General features: G+C 34.9%; 1 protein-coding gene across 4 annotated transcripts in view; it reads right to left on the minus strand.

Annotated features, from left to right (window-relative positions):
• PPP3CB (protein phosphatase 3 catalytic subunit beta) overlaps positions 1 to 13,678 on the minus strand; it is a 53,046-nt gene that overhangs the window by 12,141 nt on the left and 27,227 nt on the right. For all 4 annotated transcript variants that reach the window (XM_039235174.1, XM_039235172.1, XM_039235173.1 and 1 more), the window contains exon 10: positions 3,923 to 4,000. In XM_039235174.1, coding sequence (XP_039091105.1) covers positions 3,923 to 4,000 — 78 coding nt within the window. The remainder of the gene's footprint in view (positions 1 to 3,922; positions 4,001 to 13,678) is intronic.

Here is a 13,678-nt window from a genome sequence, read left to right on the forward strand (position 1 = left end):
TGTAAAAACTATTCTTTCTTTCCTGCCACTGGGAAATCTCCATCCCTGCTCTCTCCCTTTTCCCACAGAAAAGCTAAACCCTTATTCTGCCTCCACAGCAATCCCCCCACCACCAAGTTTTCTTTCTAAGTCAGATTTCTCCCCATGTCCAGCTCATCGGATGGTTCCACTGTTGAAAAGGGGAAGGAGAGGATGAAAGACATGCTATTATGGTGAAAGGAAAGGAGACCAATGTACAGAGTTAAGGGGAAGAAATGCAGGAATATGAGTAAGGAAAGGAAATAAACCCAGTTCCAGTAGCTCTTTTCCCTATCCCACCCTATTATCTATCCTAATGTCCTCTCCTTTCCTCCATTCCTCAAAGGTCTCTCCCAAACCTTTCTTATTCCTCTATACAAACTCCTAGATTCATATTGTTAAGTTTTTCTTGGAGCCTCGACTCCTAATACTTAGTACAGAAGGGTGAAGAAATGAGGAGTAATTACACCTGCTATGTTGGCAGTGAAGGAAGATCTATTTCTAGTATTCAGTGCTGGAACTCAATGTATTTTCCCATAGAAACACTGTCATAAATAACAGCTTAACAATTTTTAAAATTACTTCCTTCCTATTCCTTCAATCCATAGATGAGAAGATCCTGGGAAGTGAGGTGACTTCTCCAAGATTACACAGCTAGCATAATGGTAGCACCAAGATACCTAAACCATTGATCCTTTTCACGAAACTACACTACCTCTTTAGTGATCCACATAAATCATAATTCTCAAGTGCAAGAATGATATAACAAGTGGATAAATAAGCATAATTTATAATAGGAAAAATGTTGATTAGATACATAAAATCTCATTAGAAGGGATATAACAAAATTTCATGTATTCCTGGTTGAATCCCAAAAATGATCAGTGTCTATCTTTATATAAATCATAAGTATCTAAACCAAGTAATATAGACTTAACAAGGAAATTTTTATCTGTTTTTTTAATAGGAAGGAAACGAAAGCTTTACCTATCACTACTCCTATTTAAAATATTTTTAAAAACTACTATTCATAATATTGATACAAATTTGTTAAAAAATAAAGGTGAAATGTAGAACTTAAATAACAATATCAGCATTATGCAAATGGAAGATTTTTAAAAGTTAAAGAAAACAAAATAAAAATTATCATAGGAAATAATATTGCTGATCCAAGTTCTCAAACAGAAGATAAACCCACAAATACATAAGGTACACCTTATACACAAAAAATACATTATGAGATACCAGTTGTAATAATATGAAAATATAAAATGCTAAAGTATTAACTTATATGATAACAGACTTTTTCAAAGAAAAATTATATAATTTTGAATGGAATAATTATATATTAAATATATTAAATGGGATAATTACATGAACTATTATATAAAGCAAGAGATCTTGATCTTAGTTTAGAAAACTAAATATTAAAAACAAACTTCCTATATGAAGATAAAGATTTAATGATATGCCAATTAAAATTGCTACTAGATAACATGCCTTTACATGAACATGTTCATATATGGTATGTTACTTCACATACAATAAAAAGCTGCAAACACCAAAAAAAAAAAAAATTGCTACTAGATATTTCACAGAATTTGACAAATCACAGAAAACTTTATCTGAAAAAATCAGTGAGCTATGAACCAAAAATTATTGCAGTCGTTATATCAATACCTGTAAGATTATGAAGTAGGTACTATTATTTTCATTTTGAAGATTAAAAAACTGATTCTCAGGAAGGCTATTTGCCTGAGTTCATATAGCCATTATGAGAAACTAGAATCTAAACCCTGACCTAATCTCACAAGAGAAAAGGGTTAAAGTGAAAGAACATGGAGAAAAAATATTTAATTAAAACTATTTAAGGACACCTGGGTGGCTCGGTCGGTTAAGCATCCGACTTCAGCTCAGGTCATGATCTCACGATTCGTGAGTTCAAAGCCCACATTAGGCTCTCTGCTGTCCGTGTAGAGCCTACTTCAGATCCTCTGTTCCCCTTCTCTGCCCCTTTCCACTCATGTGCGCTCTCTCTCAAAAATAAACAAACATTTTAAAAAAAGGAAGAAAAAAACTATTTAAAAATTTTATGGAAAAGACAGATACAAGGAAGTATGTTAGAGCTAAAAACCTCTACACAAACATCAAAAGGAGAATTAAAACAAGAAAAAATATTACTCATTAGAGTTTATTATCCAAACCAAAAAGAATGGATATAAATAATTTATTTCAATTAATGAAACTACAAACCAGGGTAAAAGCACATCTCTGTTTGTCATCAACAGATGGCAATGGCAGACACTTGAAGCTACTTTGTACTTTTAACAAATGGGTTTACAACAGTGTTTAAGAATTAAACCTATTTGTAAGCAGAGAAATTTCTAAATTGTACTTTACTTAGATTGTACTTTAATAAGTGGTCAATTTATTTTTTTTTAATGTTTTATTTATTTCTAGGAGAGAGAGAGAGACAGCGTGAGCAGGGGAGGGTCAGAGAGAGAGGGAGTCACAGACTGAAACAGGCTCCAGGCTCTGAGCCGGCAGTCAGCACAGAGCCTGACGCGGGGCTTGAACCCACAAACCGCGAGATCATGACCTAAGCGAAAGTCGGATGCTTAACCGACTAAGCCACCCAGGCGCCCCAATAAGTGGTCAATTTAAATATACAGTTTATACAGTTGAAAGTAGATAGGTTTTTTTAAATTAACAATAATAAGAAAATCAAAGAAATGTAAATTAGACTAACTGTAATTCACTATTATGTAGCCACCAAGCAAAATAAGTAAAAATGACCAAAACCAATGAGGTGGGCCTGTGGAGAAAATCATTGCTAAAAGCACTTCATATTGCTCCAATTCTTTTGCAAAGTAATTTGGCAGTTCATAACTAAAAAAAAAATGAAGCCAAAATACATATTTAACTCTGTAATTCTCTTCAAAAACTTTACTCCAAGGGTGGAAAAAAACTATTGTCCCAAGCATATTTATTTCCTGCTATTCATAATAAGGATAACTGAAAACAACCCAAATGCCAAACAATAGGAGATTAACTGAAAATTATGGTATATTAATAACTTAGAAATATGTAGCTATTAAGTTTTAATAATACATAGACCATGTTTAATACATGGAAACAATTATATACTGATGGCAATTATGAAAAGAATATTACAATAAGATGTGAGGGGCATACGGAAAGAAATAAAGAGTTTCGGCTTTAAGCTGTTTACATTTTTGTTTCTCAGTGACTTAAATTTTAAAAAATATATTTTAAAAGTTTTACGTAAAAATTTCAAGACATAAAAATAAAAGGAATTTTGTTTTTATAGTATTAATTTACACTATAAATACACATCAGTATACAGCTTGGTTGGCTTGCATAAGAACAAACAACCATGTCTAACCTTATTTCTGTGGAAAAGATGCTTTCTGAAAATCAAACTAAACTAACAAGTGGTCTCTTAGAACACAACCACTCATAAGTTGGGAATAGCCTACTTTAGTTTTGGAGGGGAAAAAATAACAACAACATTGGGAGTTCAGGTATGTCTCTGATGCATTAATAATACCAATGAAACAAAAAGCATTTTTATATCGTCCCTTTAAGTGGTGTCCATATTTATGAAGAACCACATTCTTTAGTACCTTTCAATTTTGCATTCCTTCTGTTCTTCCAAATTCCCCCTTTCCCAAAATTCACCTTCTTCCCCATACCAACAGAAAAAAAGTAAAATTATTAAAATTATTTTAACATATTAGTATCTGAAAAATTGTCTTGACACTTATATCAAATGGCATAGCCATTTGAGAGCAATGACTACATTTTGCAAGAATGTGTATTGAAGCTAGGCAGTTCAAAAATACCATTTCACAATAAAAAATAGTAAAATGAATAATCATACCATCAAACTGGTCTTCACCTTCAGTCATCAGTTCATCATCAGAGCAAATACTCAGAACATTTACCAACATTTCTGTCACTATCAAAAATGAAAAAAAAAGTTTATGTTAGCTGACCAAATACAACTGTCTACATGCACACACAACAATTATTAATATAATAGTCAAGTGATTTTTAACCCAAGAAGACATACATTCTGAAGCTAAGAATGAAGAAACTACAGAAAAGTACAAAGGTTTTCAAAATCAGAGAAATTCAATGAATAACAAGTCTGAGAGTGATTCTGTACAGAATAAGTTTTCAGGTGTCTCAGAAAAAAAATGAAGCCCCACAGAGATAAATAACATATAAATGTATCTATTTCAATTCTTCATTTATGGATATAGCATTTCCTTACAGAGTAAAACTCACATCACAGTTTCACTGTTTCAAAATGGCATTCAATTTTTTAGAAAATGGACTCTAAAAAAATCCCTTGAAACTTAATTCTTTTCTTTTTATGTTTATTTATTTATTTAGACAGAGAAAGAGCATGAACAGGGGAAGGGCAGGGAGAAGGAGAGAGAGAATCCGAAACAGGTTCCATGCCATCAGCACATGGGACTGACATGGGACTCAAACCCATAAACTGTGAGATTATGACCTGAGCCAAAATCAAGAGTCAGATGCTCAACCAACTGAACTATCCAGGTGCCCCAAAACTTAATTCTTAAGATTACAAATGACTAACAACCTGAACCCATGCTTCTTTCTTAGGCTTATTCCTCCTTTACATTCTACATATTTTTCCCTTCTCTTTTCCCTTAGTTTCCAGGATTCTACTCTTTTGGTTATCCTACATTTCACAGTATTTCCCCTGTAAATCTGGATATTCTCAAAACTCTCTCTGCACAATCTCTTGGTGATTTTATATGCTCAACCTCTTGGCAATCCCATCTATAACTACAGAGTTTCAAGTATCACCTTTCTGAAGATTATTCCAAAGTCTGTATCACCAGTCTTAACTTCTCCTTCAGTCTCTGGATTTCCTTACTGGTTTTATTGCCAACTATCTCAAACTATTTTATATGGTCTGTTTCTCCTACTAGAATGAGAGGTTCGTGAGTGCAGGGTGATGTTTTGTTTACCACTCTACCTCAGAGTCTAATGCAATGCGTCGTACAAGATGGGCATCCAATAAATATTTGAAAAATGAGTAATTTAAAAAAGAAAGGTATAGGGGCGCCTGGGTGGCTTAGTCGGTTAAGCGTCCGACTTTCGCTTAGGTCATGATCTCGCGGTTTGTGGGTTCGAGCCCCGCGTCGGGCTCTGTGCTGACTGCCGGCTCAGAGCCTGGAGCCTGTTTCAGTCTGTGACTCCCTCTCTCTTTGACCCTCCCCTGCTCACGCTGTCTCTCTCTCTCTCTCCTAGAAATAAATAAAACATTAAAAAAAAAAATTTAAAAAAGAAAGGTATAAGCAAGTTTCAATTAATAAATAAAAATGCCTGTTGAATATTAGCCTCTGGATGTCCTGATGACACTTAGAAATGAACACATCCAAAACAAAATTCAACACTGCTCCTATTATTCCTCCTATAAATATATTAATAGCACATCACATGCCAGGGACGGTGCTAAAGCTCTGGGAATCAAATATAAAAGGTCTAGTCTCTACCCACAAGAAGCTTACTAACTACTAAAGGATATCTATCTACCTATATGTAGATATAGATATACACAATGCATACACATACATGTGTACGTGCACACACACACACACATACACACACACATACACACACAAGGGTAATGAGTCCTATGCTACAAGTATGCAGAGGTATACAAAAGACCTGCAGGGAAAAGGAAGGCTTCTGGTAGAGGAATCATGCAGTAGGAGTTTGCCAGGTGGAAAGGGCATGTAAGGCATTCTAATCATAAGTGAGAAAAAATATGAAGTAGTCTAGAACAAAGAGTCCAGAAATAAAATCTCACTTTTAAAACATTAATTAATTTATTTTTTTAATTAACATCTGAGTTAGCTAATAATGATTTCAGGAGTAGAATTTAGTGATTCATCACTTACATATAACACCTAGTGCTCATCCCACCAAGTGTCCCACTTAATGCCCATCACCCATTTAGCCCATCCACTCACCCCAAACCCTTCCAGGAATTCTCAGTTTTTTCTCTGTATTTAAGAGTCTCTTATGGTTTGTCCCCCTCCCTGTTTTTATATTGTTTTTGCTTCCCTTCCCTATGTTTATCTGTTTTGTATCTTAAATTCCCCATATGAGTGAAGTCATATATTTATCTTTCTCTGACTCATTTTGATTAGCGTAATACCCTCTAGTACATCTACGTTGCTGCAAATTACACCTCACATTTAAGGTCAACTGATTTTCAACAAGGGTGCCAAAACAATTCAGTGGAGAAAAGAAGAGTCTTTTCAACAAACGGTGCTAGGACGACTGAATATCCACATGCAAAAGAATGAAATTTGACCCCCCACAACACATCATATACAAAACTTAATAAAAATGGTTCAAAGATTTAAATATAAGAGCTAAAACTATAACACTTTTTAGAAGATATCAGATCAGGCAATAGTTTCTTAAACACAACACCAAAAACAAAAGCAACAACAAAAAAATTAATAGGACTTCTCCAAAATTTAAAACCCTTGTGCTTCAAAGGACAGTGTCAAGAAAGTGGAAAGACAACCCATAGTACAGGAAAAAATATTTACAAATTGTGTATCTCACAAGGAACTTGCATCTAGAATATATAAGGAACTCTTACAACTTAGTAATAAAAAGAAAACCCATTAAAAAATAAACAGAATATTTAAATAAATGTTTCTTCAAAGAAGATAACCAAATGGCCAATATACTACAAGGCTACAGTAATCAAAACATTATGGTACTGGCACAAAAAAAAAAAAAAAAAAAAAAAAGACATACACCATTGAAAGACAATAGAAAGCACAGAAAGAAACTCATGCTTATACTGCCAATGGATCTGTAACAAAGGAGATAAGAATACTTAATAGAGAAGACTGTCTCTTCAATAAATAATGTTTGGAAAACTAGATAGCTACATGCAAAAAAAATGAAACTGGACCTCTTTCTTACACCATACACAAAAATAAATTCAAAATGGATTAAGACCTAAAAGTAAAACCTGAAACCATAAAACTAAAATAAAATTGGCAGCAAACTCTTAGACATCAGCCTTAGCAGTATCTTTCTCGATCTCTCCTCAGGCAAGGGAAACAAAAGCAAAAATAAACAACTGGGATGTATCAAACTAAAACGCTTTAGCACAGTGAAGAAAACCATCAATAAAATGAAAAGGCACTCTACTGAATGGAAGAATTTACAAACGACATATCCAACAAGAGGTTAATATCCAAAATATATACATAACTCATACAACTCAACACCAAAAAAACAAACAATTCCATTAAAAAAATGGGCAGAGGACATTAATAAAAATTTTTCCAAAAAAGACATACAGGTGGGCCAACAAACACATGAGAAATGTTCAATATCACTCATCATCAGGGAAATGCAAGTCAAAACCACAATATTACCTTACACTAGTCAGAATGGCTTGTATCAAAAATATAAGAAACAAGTATTGGCAAAAATGTGGAGAAAAGGGAACTCTCATCACTATTGGTAAGAATGCAAACTGGTGCAGCTACTACAGAAAACAGTTATGGAGGCTCCTCAAAAAAATTAACGATAGAAATGCCATATGATCCAGTAATTCTATTTCAAAAGACCTACCTGAACAAAAATACTAATTCAAAAAGATATAAATACTCCTATCTGTATTGCACCATTATTTAAAATAGCCAAGATAAGGGGCACCTGGGTGGCTCAATCGGTTAAGCACCCGACTTTGGCTCAGGTCATGACCTCATGGTTTGTGGGTTCGAGCCCCACATGGGGCTCTGTGCTGACAGCTAGCTCAGAGACTGGAGCCTGCTTCAGATTCTGTATCTCCCTCTCTCTCTGATCGTCCCCTGCTCACACTGTCTCTCTCTCTCTCAGATATAAATAAAACATATAAATAAATAAATAAATACAATAGCCAAGATATGGAAGCAACCTAAGTATTCACTGATAAATGAATGGATAAAGCTGTGGTATATATACACAATGAGATATTAGTCAGCCATAAAAAAGAATAAAATCTTGTCATGTGCAACGACATGGATAGACCTAGGGGGTATTATGCTAACTGAAATAAGTCAGACAGAAAAAGACAAATACTTTGTTATTTCACTTATATACAGAATCTAAAAAAACAAAAAACAGAAATAGACTCATAAATACAGAGAACAAACTGGTGGCTGTCAGAGAGAGGGCAGGGGGATGGGCAAAATCGGCAAAAGGGATTAAGAGGTACAAACTGTCAGTTATAAAAAAAATAAGTAAGTCACAGGAATGAAAAGTACAGCATAGGGAATATAATCAGTAATACTATAATAACCTTGTATAGTAACAGATGGTTAACTATACTTAAGGCAAGCATTTCATAATGTATATACTTGTCAAATCACCATGTTGTACACTGGAAACTAGTATAATATTGTATAGTTCAATTAAAAAAAATTTTTTCAGGGTGCCTGGGTGGCTCAGTTGGTTAAGCGTCCAACTCTTGGTTTCAGCTCAGGTCAATATCTCACAGTTCACGAGTTCCAGCCCCACCATCAGGCTCTCTGCTATCAGTTCAGAGCCCACTTCGGATCCTCTGTTCCCTCTCTCTCTGCCCCTCCCCCACTCGCACACGCTCACACGCGCTCTCTCTCAAAAATAAATAACAAAAAAGATCTTTCTCCCTTTGCCCCTTTCCCCTACTTGTGCATGCTCTCTGTAAAATAAAAAAAAATTCTAATTGACACAGGATTTAAATAAACATATCTCGGGGAGCCTGGGTGGCTCAGTCAGTTAAGCATCTGACTTCGGCTCAGGTCATGATCTCATGGTTCAGGAGTTCAAGCCCTGCATCAGGCTCTGTGCTAACAGCTCAGAGCCTGGAGCCTGTTTCGGATTCTGTGTCTCCCTCTCTCTCTGCCCCTCCCCCACTGCACTCTGTGTGTGTGTGTGTGTGTGTGTGTGTGTGTGTGTGTGTGTGTATCTGTGTCTGTGTCTAAAATAAACATTAAAAAAATTTTTATTTTTTTTTTTAGGGGTTAAGATGTCATTATATCTTTTTTTTTTTTTTACAAATAGTTTATTGTCAAATTAGTTTCCACATAACACTCAGTGCTCATCCCCATAAGTGTCCTCCTCTATGCCACATTAAAAAATTTTTAAATAAATATTTCTTCAAAGAAGATGAGCAAATGGTCAATAAGCAAATGAAAATATATTCAACACCATTACTCATTAGGAAATGCAAATCAAAACCATAATGAGACACAACTTCATATCCAATATGATAGCTATAATAAGAAATATATAATATAAAGTGTTGGCAAGCATATGGAAAAAATGGAACCATTAACTGCCGATGGGACTATACAGTTGCTTTGGAAAAAAGTCTGGCAGTTCCTCAAAAGGTTAAACATAGAGTTAGTCTATAACCCACTAATTCTACTCCCAGTTCTATACCTGAGAAAATAAACACATTATGTCCATTCAAAAACTTGTACATGAATGTTCACTGCAGCATTATTCATAATAGTTAAAAAGTGGAAACAATCAAATGTCTTGCACCTAATGAAGGGATAAACAAAATGTGGTATTCAACATCACCATCCTCAAGGAAATGTAAATCAAAACTCCAACAAGCTATTAGCTCACAACTGTCAGAACAGCTAAAATCAAACATACAAGAAACAGGCACTTGGGTGGCTTAGTCGGTTGAGAGTTCTACTCTTGATTTCACGTTATGGAATCAAGACCCGCATTGGGGCTCCATACTGTATGTGGAGCCTGCTTAAGATTCTCTCTGTCTCTCCCTCTGCCCCTCTCCCCAACTTGCGTGTTCTCTCTAAAATAAGTGAAAATTAAAAAAAAAAAAAACATGTGTTAGTGAGGATGTGGAAAAAAAAGAACTCTCTTGCACTGTTGCATTGTTGGTAGGAATGCCAACTGGTACAGAAACTATGGAAGGTAGTATGGAGATTTCTCAAGAAAGTTAAAAATAGAATACCCTATGATCCAGTAATCATACTACTGAATATTTACCAAAAAATACAAAAACACTAATTCAAAGGGATACATGCACCTCTATGTCTATAGCAACATTATTTATAACAGCCAAATTATGGAAGCAGCACAAGTGTCCATCACCAGATGAATGGATAAAGAAAACCTCATAAATACGTATAGAGATATATATACGCACACACATACACATACAATGGGATATTATTCAGCCATGAAAAAAATGACAGCTTGCCATTTGCAACAATATGGATGAATCTAGAAACTATAATGATAGGCAAAATACACAAATCATAGAAAGACAAATACTATATGATCTCTCCCATATATAGAGTTTAAACAAATGAACAAAAAAAGAGAAAACCAGATTGTAAAACTGATGATTATCAGACAAGAGGTGGCTGGGGGATGGGCAAAACAGATGAAGGGAATTAAGAGCTCACTCATCTTTATGAGCACTGAGTACTATATGGAATTGTTGAATCACTATATTGTACTGAAACTGATGTAGCACTACATTAAGTTAACTACACTGGAATTAAAATAAACTTTCCTTTACCCTCCTTGCCCAAAATAAACATTTTTAAATGTTTACTTTTGAAAGAGAGAGAGAGAGCACAAGCAGAGAGAGGACAGAGGATCTGAAGTGGGCTCCTAAATGACAGCAGAAAGCCTGATGTGGGGCTTGAACCCACGAACCGCGGGATCATGACCTGAGCCAAAGTCCAACACTTAACCTACTGGGTCACCCAGGCACCCCCACAATAATATTTTAAGCGGTATATCCATACAATAGACTATTTGGTCACAAAAAGGAATGAAGTTACTACTCATGCTACAACGTGGATAAACCTTGAAAACATTAGAGAAAGATGCTAGTCACAAAAGATCACAAATTGTATGGTTCCATTTAGAAATGTCCAGAATAGGCAAATCTATGGAGGTAGAAAGTAGATTAATGCTTGCTGAGATCCAGCTATGAGAGGCAGGAGGAAATGGGGAGTGACTGCTAATGGATATAGGCTTCTTTGGGAGGATGATTAAAATGTTTCAAAAATGATTGTGGTGATCACTGCACAACTCCACGAATATATTAAAAACCAATGGACTGTAGGATTTAAATAGGTTAATTGTATGAGATGTGAATTATATCTCATTAAAACTGTTCTGAAAAAATAAAGACAAAATATAAAGGCATGAAATGTAATGAGCATAACATATACAGGTAACTGGCAATGCTGTGTTATAGCTAGAACATAGAGAATAAGATGAGAAGGAAAGAAATGAGGCTGAAAAAGTAGGGAAGGTCCAACGACCTTTTATGACAGATTAAGGTTTATCTTGAAAGCTACCAGAAGTCATTTATGACTAATAAATAGTAGCTTTTAAGCATATAGTACTTTTCATCCAGAAACTTAACTGTGAAAGAAAGGCACAAGAATAATAGCATAGTAGTTGCCAAAGAAAATATCAGATAGGGGACATTTTATTTAATCTTCAAAATAAAGATCAGATAGATTTGAACAATTTATAAAGAACTTAATAGAGAGAGTTTGAAAATACAGAAGACCTAAGAGATGAAGGAAGTTTAATGAAAAAATAGAAGCATAATGGAATCCTAGAGTCAAGTTAGAAGAGCTAACCCTAGGGGCGCCTGGGTGGCTCAGTCGGTTAAGCACCGACTATCTGTGCTGACAGCTAGCTCAGAGCCTGGAGCCTGCTTCAGATTCTGTATCTCCCTCTCTCTCTGACCCTCCCCTGCTCACACTGTGTGTGTGTGTCTCTCTCTCTCAGAAATAAATAAAAACATTAAAAAAATTTTTTAAAAAAGAAGGGCTAATCCTAGATGGAAGGGTCACCTCTTCAACAAGACAAGACTTCAAGATGAGTGCAGTTTGTAATAAGGGAACAATAGGTAGAGAAAGCTCCACTAGTGAGAGTAAGAGAAGTGGCTACAAAAAAAAAAAGTGTTTAAGAGAAAAAAAGTTAAATTGATAATATTTCCTAAGGGAAAAGGGAAAGGAAGCAGATTAGTGACACCAAAAATGTTTAGGTACTATCGAGAACCCAACCAATGCTAGCAATCAAAAAGTGGTACTACTTCATAAGGCTGTATAAATATCTCCAGCAGTGTTCCATACCCTGGCTATAAGAATGGAGAAAATGGATTGTTGGATTTACTGGGGCTAAGATTTGTAAGATAAATGAAATAGCAAAAAGAGAGAGAAAGGAGTATGAAGGTGCATTAAGAAGGAAGAGAGGCAAGGAGTGACCTGACTAATAAGAAAATGACATGGTCAAAGGCCTAGCAATCCCAATGAAGATCAAGAGTAGCTATAACCAGAGTAAGGGGTATACCTAAAATAACAGGTTTTCATCACAGAGTGTTAATGGTAATATCATTACCAGACTCAAACATCCAAGTCATCTTCAACCATTCCCTCCCCTGCAACATACAATCTTGTTAAGTCTTAACTCATCTCATCTCAATAGTTCTTGCGGTTCTCCCCTGCTCTCTATTCTTAATGCTACCAGGGCTTTATTATATTTCCAGCTGACTCTTGATAGAGCTTCATAAAACAGGTAGCCCAACTTCTAGTCTTCCAGGCCATTTCACCAATTTTTCTAAATGACTATCATGGTCAATACTGTTTCAGCTGCTTCCCACCATTTATCAAAGTTCCAAATTCTCTGTGTGGCAATCAAAATCCTCATGAGCTAGCTGTGACTTAACTTTTCATTCTTTTTCTACTACTGACCTTCATATACTTTAACTGCAAATCAGTCTGAACCCCTCAACATTTGTCAGTGTTGTCAGTGTTATGCTCTCTTGCTTTCTGACTCAGGCTTAGTAAATTCTTACCTAGAATTCTCCTGCCCATATATACAATTCCAATTCTACCATTCTTCAATCCCTGGTTCAAATACTACTTTAAGCCCTCTAACAAATATAATTTACCTCCTCCTTTTAATTCCTATAAAACTAGACTTCTCTAGGAACACATATTTTGTTATCAATATTCATTTATCTTAAATCCTCTATTAATCTGCAAAGTCCTGTCTTACTTATAATTTTGAATCCTTAGTCATTGGAATAAAAAAAAAAACTTTCAAAAAATCTAGTAAATGAATAAGTATTACAAGTATGACCTTCTATGGAAGATCATACTTTATTAAACCCTCTAGAACAGAGGTTCCTAAATTGGGACCAGTAAACCGGAGTTTGCCAGTTTACTACAGATCTACAAGCATCCTGAAGATGTTAATATTTATGTACAAATGTACATATGTTTTTCTGAGGCGAAGTCCCTAACTTTCATCAGATTCTCAAAAGGATTTCTGTTAAGAAATTAATGAATATGTTTGTGTAATTACTTTAATAATAAAAAAGAGTCCTTATCTTTTACAGATTCATTCTAAAATATTTATAGCTACAAAAAAAATGGCTGATATATGACCCAAAATAATTAAGTGTTGGGTGGGGAGTAGTGGATAGGTATATAAATGAAACAACACTGGCCATGATTTGATAACTGGACCAAATTATTGAAGTTGAGTAATTGGTACCTAGCAATTCATCATATTTATTCTACCT

Source organism: Hyaena hyaena, unplaced genomic scaffold (assembly GCF_003009895.1).
Source record: "Hyaena hyaena isolate Hyena2069 unplaced genomic scaffold, ASM300989v1 scaffold_97, whole genome shotgun sequence".
Lineage (NCBI taxonomy): Eukaryota > Metazoa > Chordata > Mammalia > Carnivora > Hyaenidae > Hyaena > Hyaena hyaena.